General features: G+C 39.9%; 1 protein-coding gene across 1 annotated transcript in view; it reads right to left on the reverse strand.

Moving 5' to 3' along the window:
* Positions 1 to 15,773, reverse strand: part of ptprz1a (protein tyrosine phosphatase receptor type Z1a) — a 45,071-nt gene that overhangs the window by 5,238 nt on the left and 24,060 nt on the right. The window contains exons 7-16 of the mRNA XM_025056226.1: positions 15,650 to 15,771; positions 14,117 to 14,267; positions 12,403 to 12,587; positions 12,125 to 12,251; positions 9,964 to 10,004; positions 7,321 to 9,889; positions 3,541 to 3,679; positions 1,563 to 1,645; positions 866 to 951; positions 293 to 313 (exon numbers count right to left, since the gene is read on the reverse strand). Of these exons, the coding sequence (XP_024911994.1) occupies positions 293 to 313; positions 866 to 951; positions 1,563 to 1,645; positions 3,541 to 3,679; positions 7,321 to 9,889; positions 9,964 to 10,004; positions 12,125 to 12,251; positions 12,403 to 12,587; positions 14,117 to 14,267; positions 15,650 to 15,771 (3,524 nt within the window). The remainder of the gene's footprint in view (positions 1 to 292; positions 314 to 865; positions 952 to 1,562; positions 1,646 to 3,540; positions 3,680 to 7,320; positions 9,890 to 9,963; positions 10,005 to 12,124; positions 12,252 to 12,402; positions 12,588 to 14,116; positions 14,268 to 15,649; positions 15,772 to 15,773) is intronic.

A 15,773-nucleotide genomic window follows, 5' to 3' on the forward strand; every position in this document is an offset into this window, starting at 1 on the left:
GTGGGCAAAGGCATTACTATTGTGTTTATAGCACCTCCTGCAGGAGACAGGTGGTTTTTAATTTAAAAACCTTATTTGAAAAAAATAACTTTCCTGCTTTTCTACTATATTAATTAAGAGCATTTCTATTTTCAGATTATGTGAGAATAGAAATGAATAGCTTTTATCCAGTGAGTATTAGCACTGGTGTGTTAACAGGAACTGAATCAACTTGACTGACGTACATGCAAACACACATCACATGGAGGAGCACGACTGAGCGAACGTGGACGGCAGCAGGGGAGCGTCTTACCTCGTAGCTCTCCTTCAGAATCTGAACAGTGAGGGTGAGGGAGCAGCAGGCGGCCAGGAAGGGTCCACCACAAATGGAGGGGGTGCAAAAATACACATTACACACAGGACAACACAAACACACAAAACAGCCACTAAAAGACAACCACTTCAGATGGCAGACAGCGAAGGTCAGAGCAACAAAGGAAGTAGAGGAGACACGGCAGACTTGGAAAATATATTTAAGGGAACTTCTTTAAGAGCTGATTGGTCTGTTCTTAAACATGACTTTCTTATGATTTATATTGTGGCATATATTGACCAGTGTTAATAGCACCCTCTGCAGGGTAGAGAGGTAATTACAGTAATTAGTCTGGTTTACGTGGGACAAATATTTGTCACATTTATTTTAGTCATGTCTAATAATAACGGCTCATCGATCTTATTGGCCCGATGTTAGCATAATTATATAATATCTGTAAGAATTGTTATCGTTTTTTCCTCCAATAATGAAAACCTGATAAGACAAGACAGAATGATAACAAATAAGAAAAACAATGAAATTATAAAAAGTAAAAAAATACTGGTTGCTTACTTCAAACTCTCTCTGAAAGCCCTGGGTGTCATGGAGTTCAGCAACATGTTTGACAAAGTCCTTGACATTTTCCTCCATTTGTTTGTCTGAGAAACGTTTCACAGAAAAAAAAAGGTAGAAAACTGAGAACACTTTTATATTATTTGAGTTTAACGGCATATGTCAAATGGTTCCAGAAGAAAACAAGTGGCAAGTCAAGGTATTTTAAGAACCAAAACACAGTAAAGTAAGATGAAGGAGGGTATTTTGGAATGACATACAATATTAAAACTACAGTTATACAAAGTATATAATAGCCATGTTTTTATTTTCCAAAATAAAATAAATACAATTAAAATTTAAAATAAAAAGTCTGGAATGGCAAAATAATTTATGAAGGGACATAAAGTTAAAAATAGGAAACAAAATCTAAAAAGGTGGTGCGTTTTAAAAATATTTATATCTCTTGAATTAGTACTCGTATAATAAAAAGTTAATTTAGCAAAATATTTTTTTTATCAGACTAAAAAAATGAAGATTTGAGATATTACATATTTGATGTATTACATTTAAGTTGTACATAACAGTAATATTAATATTATTTTTATAATAAAGACATTCTGTATTTGAGGCTGAATTACAGAAAACACATTTGACAAATTCAAGGTGTTACCAAAAATAGCGAGTGTTTGTAGAGAAATAGAAACGTGTGTGTTACCCGATGTTGCCATGTAAGGTGCAGAGATCACTCTTGGCGAAGAACTGTCATCGATGTAGAAGTGTGCTGTCTGGAAACAGGTCCTGTTGACAAACAGAACAACAGAAACAACATTTTAGCTCCATGTATTATATTCCATCAAATGAACATGTTTACATTAGGCCGTGTGATGATCCAGATTATGAACAAGGTTGATTTGGCCCAGAAAACACAACAGTACGAGATTTTTCATCTCTGACATTTGTTTTTTTTTTTTTTTAAAAAAGACAAGAACATTTCCAATCCCTTGTGTTGCTTCAGATCAGAAAAGGCACATTCATTCATAAAGGGCTGAGCTCTGAGATGAAATATTAAATGCATGAGAAAAAAATAAAATAAAATAAAAGCCAAAAATTAAATATAAATCTAAAGATTAAATTTGGTTTACTACACTCTTCAAAGCAATTAAAGGTAAAACACAAGGCAATTTGATTTATTTTAACACAGCTCTCAATATAGCAAAAAGGCAACAACCATCTAGCCAATAACATGAAAGTTTGAAATAGGTTTAATACAATATAATAGTCACATTTGACCCCTGTAAAAAAAAAAACCTCAATCAAAAAAATCAGCACTTAACACACTTGTGAAAATCATGAAAATGTATTAACAGTTACTACAAATGTGTCTTCAAATATCAGGTTTTCTATACTGTGAGACTAAATAAGATTAAATGTCCATAAAAATAACGATTTTCTTTTTCAAAACACAGTTGTTTGGATCCAGGGCAATAGTTGTTGCTTATTGGGAAAGGAGGGGGGATGTGGGTAAATCTGAGGATCAGTGTCCTACAACCAGCAGCTTTGATCCCTGGTTTCTTTCCTCTCATGTCTACGTGTCGCGAGTCAATTAAAAACTCAATCTTGGTCAAGTGTAAAGTCTTGTAAATCGACTGCTTGACCTCAAATGCACAGCAACAGTGACCAAATGAGCACTGCTGGTGTCGCCGTGAAGGAAAAAGGACACAGCAGCAGCAGGATTAGAGCAGTGTGGCCCCCTGTTGGTTCATCTACAGGATATGGACATGAGTCTCAGTGTCTGACATAATCAAGCAGATGCCCTTTTCAATCCCCTGACTGTGTGTGTGTGTGTGTGTCTTGGCTGAGTGGACAGTTACAGCTCCTGCAGCCATGAAGCATCTTTAACCAGGATTAATCCTGTGGGTGAAGGATTATCACCAGTTTAGTACAACGCAATCTCTGCGATACAACAATGTGAGTTGTGCAAAAACAAGACCAACAATTTGTGGAGCTTGATGAGAAACACTGGGTGTCCTTGAGGAAAATTGAAGAAGCTCATTCATTTCACAGTCTGAGTGAGCAGCAAGAAACGCTCCACAGGACACAATGAGGCACCGGGTGCATCTCTGGGGCCCGGAAAATTATTTTTAAATTATTACCAAAGAAACTTTTATTTACTCCATGTCTGTATTTCATGAGTCTGAATAAATAGCAAAAACAGCATCTCTCAAGGTCGACTGAGAGAAACTAAAACACTTCCCAGACAAGAGAGGTGAAGGCAGCTGAAAGACTTCCTTCGTTTAATGGATCTGAATGTGGCAACACACACACACACACACACAAATAGACATAATGCATCCCCGACACCTCTATTATATATTAACCTTAACCAGATTATATGCCTCATGTGCCTGAATTTTCACGGTACCATGTCTGAACAAAGTTCTAACCATAACTCAGTGGAGACCAACAAAATGTCCCCACAAATATTGGAATACACGGTGCACACACACACACACACACACACACACAGATCTATGTAAGATTAAGACCAAGCTCATGTTCCACAGGATTAAACCTCCCAAGCAACATGACAGCAGGCTTTCACTGCAGTTAGCGTCTTATGCGTACTGGTTTGTGTGGGCAGTTTGTGTCTGCTGATGGCCAAGACTGACATTACATTCCCCGGGAGCACTGACCTCCAGTAGACGAGGATGCTGACCAGAATAATAAGCCCGATGACGGTGAGGGTGGAGATGACAGCCAGGGGAACCACGGCTTTTCTCTCTTTGTCCCACATGGAACCAACCCGCGATTCATGGCTGCTGTTACTGACATCTGGAGAGAAGGACAGAGAGAGTGAGAGAAACGCAGAGAAAAGAGAGAATGTATACAGTAGTGAGGTGAGGAAAGGAAGCACACGAACCAGCCGTCACTGTGAGATAAAGCTGCTGCAGCTGCAGGAATGTGACTCCATACACTTCACATTTCCCCTAAAAACAGGCTTTATATATACAGTAGGTCGACGTCGATTCGGATCCGTGCGCTAAACAACCATAACCTAATAATTTAACAATGGTGTTTTTTTGTTTTGAAAAATACTGTATTTAAGGCAGAAAATGTAAGCAATCCATTTAGAATGGCTGTTCCAAACTGCTGCCAAAAAAATCCTTGCTCTTTATCACAATTTTGTCCTTAAATGCATGTGGCTAAAGAAGTGTAATTAATCACTTTTTTTTAACTAATAGCACAGGTACCTTGTAACAAGTATAAGTTCTTTTTACAGGCGACTGCATTTCTTCGTCATTTTGATGCGTCTACATTTAGCTACAGTCCCTGGAACCTCAGGTCTTTTCTTCAACACGGAGCTCATTACTGCCTCCGGAGGAGCTCTGGCCTCCTTGAACTCTCTGCAGACGTAAAACTGCGAAACCCTCAGATCTTTAGTGATATACTTGAGGAAAAAAACATGAACCCGTAATAACATCCCAGCAGTGACAGAAAATGTACCACCACTCGCATTCAGGCACAAACGCAGCACTAATCACATTCAAAGCACTTGAAAGAAACACAGAGTGGTGCAGAGCCGCATAATCCAAAGGTTCATCACAGATCAAGCGAGAACACACAATGCAAACGGCAGCGGCGCGCACACAAACAAGGCTCAGCTTTAGTCAACCAAGCAGCACAATGGTGACTTGGAATAATGAGGAAAAAAAACCTGACTGAATTTGACCTCACTGAGTAGCTGTGGATAAATCCTCTCTTTATCCTCTGATAACCAGTCAAAAAAAACCAAAACAAAAACACTAGTGTGTGGATTATCCTTGACTGGGCAGTGTGTTAGTCAGTAGAACTTACTTCCTCTACACAGACTGAATCAGTCCAGCTATGAATGACTGGGTCTGCCCTGCTGACCAGTTCATAAAGAGCCTGTTGTGTGCTTTCTACACTGCACTTTCAGAGAAAAAAAACTCCATTCATTCCACCATCCATACAACACACAGCCTCTCATAAACCCTGGACACTATAATGGTGATAATGGGAGGGAAACAGAAAGAAAGGCCTGGACAGAGGATGGTGAAGAGGCCTAAGAGGGCGACTGGATGATGAGCTAAGGAGAATTGAGGAAACAAGGAAAATGTCTACACTGACTTCCCAATGGAGCGGTGTCAAAGAGCTGGAGCTGAACTAAATGACAGGTTGGTGGTTTTACTGGTGGTAAATTGTTAAAACGTAGATACGTGGAAAATACAAAAACAGTATTCATGTTCCAAATCTATGACTCCAAGGATTTTAGCCCAAAATATTCCACTTGATGATTAAAAAAAGTTTGAATGATTGTGATTCAAACCAGAATGAGGAAAATCATTTTCCTGACACTGACCAAGACCCAGTAGAAAAAGTATAAAAACACCTGTAACATATGTAGTATGTGAAGCCAAACTAGTGAAATTTACTCAGTTTAATTATCAAACAAACTTCACCCTTCCAGAACCTATTGAATTGTCTAAGGTTTTTCCACAATTAACTATTTTAAATATGCTCAAAATATATTCACGTGTAATGCAACCTGAGCATCAGTCACTATGAAGGATCTTATAGAGTCTATACTGATTTTACACAATGACTATGTCAAACATATGCACTAAGAACTGCTGATGTTCTAACCAAACTGTTCAATCTGTATCCACTATCAGGTCACCTCCGTCTCAGCCCCCGCTCTTTTAGACAAAACCACTCTCTCTTATGTGACCATAAAGTCTGAATACTGTCTCGTTGTCCTTCCTCACTTTCTGTTTCCTGCTAATGTCAATCAGACGTCACTCCAGACTCACGTCTCCACGTTCCTGATCCAACACAGTAAAGGACTCGTTCCCTTTTATTTCTCTTCATCAACGTCTGTCTGCAGTTATCTAAAAAACCTCGACTTGTTGTCAAAGTTGCTCTGCCGAGCAAAACTTTTCCACAAGAAATGCATTCAACCTCGAGGACTAAACACTGAGCACACAAACATTTTTTATCAAAGTGAAAATCAGTACAATAAATATAAAACTGTGAATGTCTCACTTAGAAATCTCTTAAAACTCGCAATGTCCCTGAACACCGTTGAAGAGGGTTTTAAGCAATATTACCACTTAAAACACAATAACATACAGAGAGGCTGGTGTGGGCTGAGATGAATTATCTACCTGCTGCAAGCTTCACCTCTTCACTGGTTAATTTTCTGTAATTTCTCCCACAGTCTGCAAACTGACAAGTCAATTTGCACCTAATGAGTCGTAAACATAAGGACATTTGTTCAGTTCGGAGGATCTGTGCTGCTGTCAGGTTATTGTAAAGAAAACTGTTCACCATTCTACACATATGGGATTGGTCTAAAAGATATCCAATTTCTTTCATCAATTATATAAAATAAATCACACCATAAATTATGTTACAATTTTTTTTTTGGTGCAAACTGTTATAAAAAGGTTAATCCTGTAGGTTTTTGTGGAACAGATGGTTGTTTTTTTACTTTGGTAACATTTTTCTAATGATGATTAAAGATCATTTCCTGATGTTGTGGAGACAGAAGTTTAATAGATGTTACTGCTAAGAGACTAACTAAGTGAAGATGTATACCCTTGTATCCCTTTTAATGTGCAATGCACATACAGAATAATACAGACATGGATGTGGTCTGAACTAGAGGACCTCTCAAACAGCTTTGCTGCCCTCTAATGGCCATTACACGACTCAAAGAACTAATGTCTTTAACTGACCTTTTTCTTGTTTTGTATTGAAACTAGGGCTTGGACAACTTTACAACTAGCAATTAAAATAATGGTTAAAAATTAACGCACTTAAATACCTGGTCAGTAGGTGGCAGTAATGCACCTAAAGTTAATTTGTCAGCAATGAAGAAGACAAACAGACCGGTAACGACAGTCCTGGTACAGACAAACGGTGTAGCCAGTCCACCGTAGACCAGATGACGGGGATGACAAGACCAAACATTCTTAAAGTGTCAGATATAACTGCTGTAACTGCAACTGGAGTTTGACCTCACTGTCAACGTACCACACAGATAAAAGATGTGTGTGAATGTGAATCACAACCGATTGTGATCCAAAACATCACATCATGAAATGCATGTATTACAGACCTGATGGGATGGGTCCACTAACACTTGGGTACTCCTGGTTCTATGTTATTCTGTTAGAGAAGGTTCTGTATGACAATGGTTAGGTGATCTTGATAGATGATGGATTAGTGATCTTTTGAGTGTCCACAATTCTTCTTCATTGCCTGTTCTCTCGGACATCACCCCCCCACCCCCAACGTTGGCGGCTTTTTTAATCTGCAGGAACAGACGTGGATGTTTCTCCTTCAGGTATTAAAAAAATCTACTGAGGTCTACTGAGGAGAGTAGCTCCCATTTTTGTAGCGATGGTCGACCCCCCCCCCCCCCCCCCCACCGTTGGCGTTTTTTTCCCCTGCCACTGGCTCCTCCTCCTCCTCCGACTCTCTTTCTGTGCGCTCGGGGATACTGAAGTCAGAGGACGTCTCATTGTCGTACAGGCTTTCACTCTGCCCTGAGCCACTCTCCTCCTCCCCACCCAGTGACCAGGGTGACGGTGAGGACATAGCAGGAACGGTCGGAGATGTGGTGCTTCCTACCTCTGAGGTGATGGCACTGCCACTCTCGCTTTCAAAATAAAAGGCCGAGGACGAAATTTCATCCAGATCATCTGGATTCTGACCAGACTCTGAAGTTGTAGATGTGGGACTAGTGTAAGCAACTTGGGTTGAATAAGTTACCGAGCCCTCACCCGAGCCTGAAGTCTGCACCCTATCCCACTCCTGATCTACACCTTCCTGAGAGTCAGGGAACAGGGCTGAGCCAGAGGCACTGCTGCTCATATCTAACATCTGCCCCTCTGTAGTGGAGGTGTAAGGGGAGGATGTGGGGGAGGAAAGGTGGCCAGAGATATGGAGGACAGAGTTCCCATCTGACGCTGAGAAACCGGGAGTCCTGACGTCAGACCCTGTGGCTGCAACAGAAACGGGCAGGTCACTGTGGGTGGCTCTGAGAAGCTGGGAGTGTAAAAAGGACGATGAGGTTGAAACAGCACTATGTGAGAGCAGAGGCTCATCTGTAAGCAAAACATTAGAACCCACCACAGATACAGAATGACGGACATCTACACCAACACCAAAGTCTGAAGAGAAACCAACGCTTGAGTAAAGATCTAAGTCCCAGACTGAGGACGACAGCGGGACATCAGGTGAGGCATGCAACAAGGACGGGAGTGTTGACGGCTCCAGAGAACAGCCACACACAGGGACGTCATTGCTGGCAAAAGTAAACCCATCACCACTGAACTCAGAGAGAAATGATTCTATTGTGGTCCCTGTGGCGTACCTTGAGTCGTCAGACCCACCTGTGACAGAGCTGGATAAACCTGGGGTCACACCAGACAGGGTGTAGTCACTAGAAACAAAGACTGAGGGCTGAAGGGTTGGGCTGAGAGACAGGGAGGCGGTGGATGGATCCAAAAAGGGCTGGGCAGTGACGGTGGTGTCTGAGAGATCCGGCACCGTTAGCACATGTTGGGTGCCACTAAACACTAAAGGATCACCTGAGGAGAACGAGGAAGACGAAGAGCCAGACAACAAAAAATCACTATCACTATCGTTATCATCAAACCGAACACCAGGGGAGACGGAGTCCCAACCAGACAGGGGTTGCAAGGATTGAAGGGGGTGAGTCAGGGTGGAGGTAGCAAGCGGAGGATTTGCAGGAGAAGCTGGATCAAAGCTAAACAGTGGTGCAGTAGCAGAGGCATGCTGGGTATCCAACGCTGAGGCAGACAACACAGGCCAGGGCGAGGAAAGAGGGTCAGTCAGGCAGGTAGGAGGGTCCACGGTGTCACACAAGGGGGAGGAGGTGAAGGAGGAGGACGAAGAGGATGGGGGGGTAGAGGGGCTCTCACCGTTGGACATAGATTTTGATGTCTGCAAGAGAACAGCACTCAACTGGACATGGGTTGAGGTGGAACTTGTAGAAAACTGAGTAACGGTCTCGCGAGAGGATGAAGGTGAGGAGGTCTCAGACGGGATCTCTGAAAGACCTCCTTCAGGCCTGACGTCTTCCGGTCTATCATCAGTCCTGGCCGTGACCACGGCTGGTGTTGTGGTCCTGCTCAGGTCAAAGAGATGAGAACTGTCCGTGGTCGTAGTCAACGTGTTTGATGAAACACTGAAACCTTTTGGTTTTGCAGTCGTGAAAGTACGAGTTGTAGAAGTCAAACCACTTTTTGTCCTGGCACTTGTAAATGCTGCAGCTGTGGTTGTAGTGATGTTATTTTTCATCACTGCATTGGCCAGTGGTGAAGTAGTCCTAGTTGTAGTACTGAAGCCAACTTTGGGCTGTGCAGTACTAAATGCAGCAGCAGTGGTTGTAATGAAACCTCCTCTTGAGTTTGCAGTAGTGAATGACGGAGTAGTTGTGGAGCTGAAACCATCTTTTGGCTTTGCATTGGCTAATGGTGGACTGGACGTTGTTGTACTACTGAAACTACCTCTAGAGTTTGAAGTTGTATACGCAGTAGTTGCTGTAGTAGTAGCACCACCTTGTGCACCGCTGTCTGCAACACCGCCATCTGTCCGTGTATTGGAATTTAAATTAGTTTTTGAAGTGGAAATAAATAATTCGTTAACTGCACTTTTGGTTGTGGAATAAAACGGAACGTTGCCGAGAAAATCTTCATTTTCTCTAGTTTCTGGTGGCACAGTGACGCCTGGTGGCAGAGTAGGGGTAGTGCTGCCAACTTTCTCGTCTGAATGGCTCAGGACTTGACCAAATTGTGTGGCTTTGACCAGAGGAGGTTCAGGATCAGTGCTAGTTTTTCTTGAAGAGGAATCAACGGTGGTTGTTGTGATGTCTGGTAAAAAAGGTAATGGAGACATCGTGGTTCTTGGTGAGGGTTCAGGAAACCAGGACAGGTCGTCCTCGTCAGATTCCAAGGAGTCATTCCATGAAGGATCAGGTTCATAAGTGTCCTGTTGAAATGAACAGCAATAAATAACCAAATAAATAAATGAGAAGGAATAAATACTTAGATAAAAAAAATTACCTCATTATTATATTCTTCTGAATCTGGATCCAGTGTATTGTCTGAAAAAAATACACAGGTTGCAACTTTAGTTACTGGATTGAAATAAATATAAAAAGTTGTTGTAATGACCATAATCTACAAAGAATTCTTCATTTTGTCTCCAGAACAGAACCTTTTATATCAAGTAGAACAGAAGATAGTAATGAAGTATTATTGATGCCATAAAAATAGTTTGCCTTTATAATTATTTGAGTTGTGATATGGTATATTTCTTAAAAATAAAAATACTTCAAAACATACATTTGTGTTAAACTTGTTATTAAGTCAAATGCATAAAATGGCAGGGTGAGAAACGGTAAAGATGAAAAGGTTCACACATAAATGAACCACCTCCATGCAGCATGTTAAAAACACTGGAATATCATGCAAAAGGAAACACCAACAGAGGAAAACTTGACAACATTTGCAACTAATCAATATTTTACATATTTTAAATATAGCTATTTTTGTGTCCATATAAACTCTTGGAATGTTACATTGTGAGTTTATTTCATCTGAGAGACACAAGAAATTCAGTCATTTTTATTTGCCAATGCCACATAAACTGAGGTCAGCACACGGGGGTGGGAGGGTGGGAGGGGCAACAGGTGTGAAACTTACCTGTCAGAGGTGAAGTGATTTGCATGAAAACAAGATCACACTGAATGTGAAGCATGAGGTGATGTTTTACAAGTTTACTTAGGTGGTCGTGACAGAGACAACGACGAGGAGGTGCGGAATTTTAAGCTTATTAAATTGACTGTTGAAGTTACATTTTTACAATCCTGTGATAAACATTTAAAACTGATATACGTGTCTACAGCTACACTATAAAGGCGTTGTTAAAAACCAGAGAATAATACCAAATACTTATAAGCTATACTATACAAATACTTAATTATATATTGTTTTGAAATGTGCTATACTATACAAATACTTAATTATATACTGTTTTGAAATATATATATAATGTATATAAATTTAAATATTATCTTAATTCAGTCTAATATTTAAGTATCACTCTGCATTAGGAAAGAAAAGAAGTATAATTTTGCAGCAGCTCGATCAAACTTTCCTAAGTTAGTGGAAGTTACTGTAAGACAGTAAAGTAAAAAAACAAAACACATCAGGGTTAGTCTCTCAATGCTGCAATATTTCACTGAGATGCAGCAGTAGCAACACAGGTTTATTTTATACCAGGCTCAGTTATAATACACAGTTATTTTGACGCGCACTCCATTCCATGACGCACACGTTTCTCTTACTGTGAGATGTGGATGGAACGACGCCACAGAGTGAAAGCAAAAGACAGTTGGAGACTTTGTCTGTTCATGTGACAAGGTTACAGAGAACCAAAGCCCTTGTCTCAGAAACACAGAAAATATGAAGACAGACGCATGAAAACTGTAGAAACAGAAAGTCAGACGAGAGCTGTGGGTGAGTGGGTGACGAACTGTAACTGTGGCACAGAGTGTGGAGTATGAATAGAGTAAGAAAAACACCACAGAGTTTGTTCCAGAGGGAATGTGAAAGGAGCGTTTCTGAGGGAAAACAAATGTGGCTGCAGCACAATGGACAGAAAACTACAAAAGAGAACAACAAACATGGTTGATGAAAAATGTGTCGTGTCATAGACGGAAAAAAATATTCCTAGAAGCAGCAACAAAGTCTTTGTATACAGTGACAGACAATTCGTCTTTAACAAACGAGGCAGATTATTAGGTCTAAATAAGGTTGACTTTAACCATTGAAGCTGAATTAAACATTTCCTTCTTCAGGCCCTTACTGAACACATTCACGCTCAGATTTATTTTTAAGTCTCAAACAATTCCTCACGGACGATTTAAAAACAACACTATTATGTTCTGATACTGATTTAGTCTGTAGTCAAATTAAACAGACACATGGTAAAACAAAATAGGTTTGGAACACATTTAAAATGGGGTTCAAGTTTTAATAACTATCTTTATAAGTTTAATAGTTATCTATTGTTTTAACTTCATTGTCTTTGTCTCGCCCTGTGGGAATATTCTGGAACATTTCAAAACTAGTTTATTTAAACCACATAACTGAATAAATAAACACTTAAACTGTTCTTCTTTTTCATTCTGGTCTTAGCTTTGGGCCCGGCTGCTCTTACCAGGTTCACTGACGGGCATTAGGACCGATATCTGGTCGCTCACACGTCCGTTCAGGCCGTTGGTGCAAACCGCCACCACCTGGAGCACATAGCTGGTGTTGGCTAACAGATCGTCCAATATTGCCCCCTAGTGGTGAAAAATATGAATGACAATACTTGGTAAGAGTTTTTGTGTATGTTTTCAAATGTGGGATAACAGTAGGTTAGACCACAGACCACGACAGTCGATTTGTTACTCGAAGGAAAGTTAATATTTATATATATATATATTTGCTCACCACATCTTGGTCTCCGTCTGTCAGATATATCGTGGGGGCAGTGTTTTCAGCGTTGACCACTCTGTAGCTGACAGAATATTTTTCGATGCTCGCGTCGTACACAGCTCGAGGACGCTCCCACGTCACGAGCAGGCTGCTGAGGTTGTAGGGCGCCACCTGTATGTTCTCTGGCTCTGAACTGCAAACTGAGACACGCATAATAATGAACAACAGCTTTTATAAACTTGAAGCCATTTTTTTGTACAATAAACTTAGTCAGAATCGGTATTTATTTAAGTACATTTACACATGTAAGGAGTTTGACCAGGTATACTGGTACTTTATAATAAAAATAATGTAGAAAATTAATTTAAACCCTAAATAAATAATATAAATATACTTAATAAAAAGTGTTAAAAGTAGAACAGCAAAAAAAGCAAAATTCAATTCAAAGGAAGCGTCTAAATAAACTCGACCACCAGAGGTCAGAATTTGCTAAGACAAAGTTATTAGAATGTTGAACAAAGAACAAAATACAATATTTTTTTTACTTCAGTGGAGAAAACTAAATAATTAAACATGTGAGTTGTTATAAATAAATAAATAAATACACTGTTTATGCTATGCTAACAGCAACTAGTCTCTGTGAAATGACTTACTCTGTCAGGCCATAAACACGTTGTCACTTGTACCTTGCTGCTGGTATTGTGACAGTCCCTTATTGACAGTAATAACTGTGGGAATCTATCACCGTGAGATCACAACACATTTTTTTCTAAAACAAACCAAATAAATATTATAATATGGGTAATTTGTCTGTTTGAGGAGCAGGAGAGAGAGAGAATGTTTATTATTTTATTTCACGGTCTAAGGTCAGGTCTGTCACCACAGGACTATTAAAATAAATCCAACCCCACTTTAAAAACCAAATGGTCATCTGGTCTCTGTTACCAGAGCCTCGTAAAAACCACAGCTCATTAGAGTTAATCACAGATGATGGACCACAGCCAGAATGGAGCTGATTCCATTCACCACTGTGACCTAACGTGGCTCACGTTAGTGTTTCTATTCTATTCACTTTTTCTAATGCATTTACATTTCATTAGTACAGATCACAGCAGTATTTATTTTTGTACTGGAGTCACGCTGAGGTCAGACGTAGTAATACTGAGGTACTTCACCGCACAGAGTTTTTATCGTACAAGGGATTTTACTCTTTCACTCTATGACTTCTCTGGACATTTTTACAGTTGATAGGATTGTAGCCATACACAACAAAAATATATTTATTAGATTATTTATATCATTGTAGTATTAATTTTATTCCAATAAATATTTTTCTATTCTCAGTTTACCTTTATTTTTCAATCTCACCCCAAGATATTAATTTAAATTCCAGAATTAGAAGGAAAATATCAGGATTCCTCAATGTTTTGTTTAAATTCCAGAATTAGAAGGAAAATATTAGGATTCCTCAATGTTTTTTCCTGCCACTCTTTAAAATTGTATATAGAAAAATATCCAAAAAACCTGAATCTATAATTTGGTAAAAACTATAACATGAAAACACGAGGATAAAAATGAAAAATAGTTTTGCCATCATTTTTGTCAAATGGACAACTCAATAATAACTGCATTAACTTCCTCCACCACCTTCCCACCACCCACTGACATAAACCTTTCCGACCTCAGGCAGGTTAGTTTTCTTTTCTAACTGTGATATTTTGAAGGGTACCTGGCGTGGCAACCTCCTCCGTGCCCGTGTAGGAGGCGAACACCTGTCCCATGAACTGCTGCTGCTGCTCCCTGTAGTTGTTCTGCAGGTAGTCCATCAGCATCACGTATCCGGCCTGCTGCATGGTCATCACCTCGCAGAACATCTCCAGCTGTAGTACAACACCAACAACACCAACAACACCAACAACAACAACAACAACAACAACAACAACAGGACAACGTCAGGAAACAAGCAGCAGTTCAGTACCAAACATCCAAGCTGATATGAATGTGACCTGCAAACTAAACATTTAACAACGTTAGGAACAATATTACTCAAGACTACAGTCTTCTGTCAACAACAAAGTAAAACCTATATCAAAGAAAACATTTTTTTACTACTGACTTTATCAATAGATTTTCTGTATTTTTTTCCTCCTTACATTTATTTTCCAAAACTCTCTGAAGCCATCTGTTTCTGTGTCCGGTGTGATGAGATGTACCTCATCAGGTGACACAAAAACCAAGTCTACCTTTGACAATATGGAATTCTAACCTAAATATAATGATACATTACACATATTCCATATAAACATTTCTGAAACAGTGTTTCATGACAAATCCAGAACAACAAGAGTTCATGTAAAAATAAAGTGCACATCGTACACTTTATTTTTCATTATTTTTCATCACTACACACAGTGGAAATGAGTGGGTGTGGGCCAGGCATCAATCATGCTGAACTAGAACCAATAACCTGCAGTTTGCATCTGTACCTGCCCAGGTGAGTCACCCCCCCCCCCTCTCTCCCTCACCCCGGGGCAGGTATTACTGATTCAGGCAGAGCCATTTAAACCCTTTGTGTCCTGACATTAACAATTGAAAATATCAGGCTGTAGAAGCCTGGGCTGAGCTGGAATGTTGAACCAGCCGAGACACGTCACCTCCAGCGTCCTGGAGAGACTGCAGTGGCAAGGACTCGCCTTCAGGAGATCATTTGGATGATTTAAAACTAATCATTTTTGATTTAGCAAAACATAAAATCGTGAAAGTGGAAAAAGGGGGTAAAGAGAAGGGGAAGAAAAATTATAGCCAGGTTTCTAAATCCACTCCAAACTCTAAGTCCATGTTTTGTCCCAGTTATGATTTCAAAGTCTATAATGAAAACCCGATAAGGCAGTGCCTGGGTTTGGCCAAATGATGTATGACTAAAATAGTTTTGGGGATAAACGGCTGTATATTAAAGTGAAAGTCACTAGATGGCAGCATTGCAGATCATTTAATTAATCTATTTTAATAATCGGGGGATTGTAGGCAGAATGATGGTACCAGCAAGTCATACAGTGGTTTGTACAGATAAATATAAATATTGCCAGACCTATATCAGTATCAGTTGATATCGGAATCGGAAACTAAGTGTTTGGACAATATCGGACATCCCTACTGTTTGGTGAAAGGACAAAAAAACAAAATCTAGGGTAGATAAAATGAAATGGACTCTGTACTGTCAATGGATGTACGGTCGCTACTAAAAGTGCTGGTCAGCTCTCACCTGTTGGTCAGAAATGTCCGCCTTGTCCTTAAATACAATCCACTCCACGATCTCACTGCAGGGTGGTGTGGTCAGAGAGCCGTTGTAGATGAAATACTTCTGTGTGGAATTGGGCAGCAGACCT

This window comes from Cynoglossus semilaevis, chromosome 6, assembly GCF_000523025.1.
Source record: "Cynoglossus semilaevis isolate Cse_v1.0 chromosome 6, Cse_v1.0, whole genome shotgun sequence".
Lineage (NCBI taxonomy): Eukaryota > Metazoa > Chordata > Actinopteri > Pleuronectiformes > Cynoglossidae > Cynoglossus > Cynoglossus semilaevis.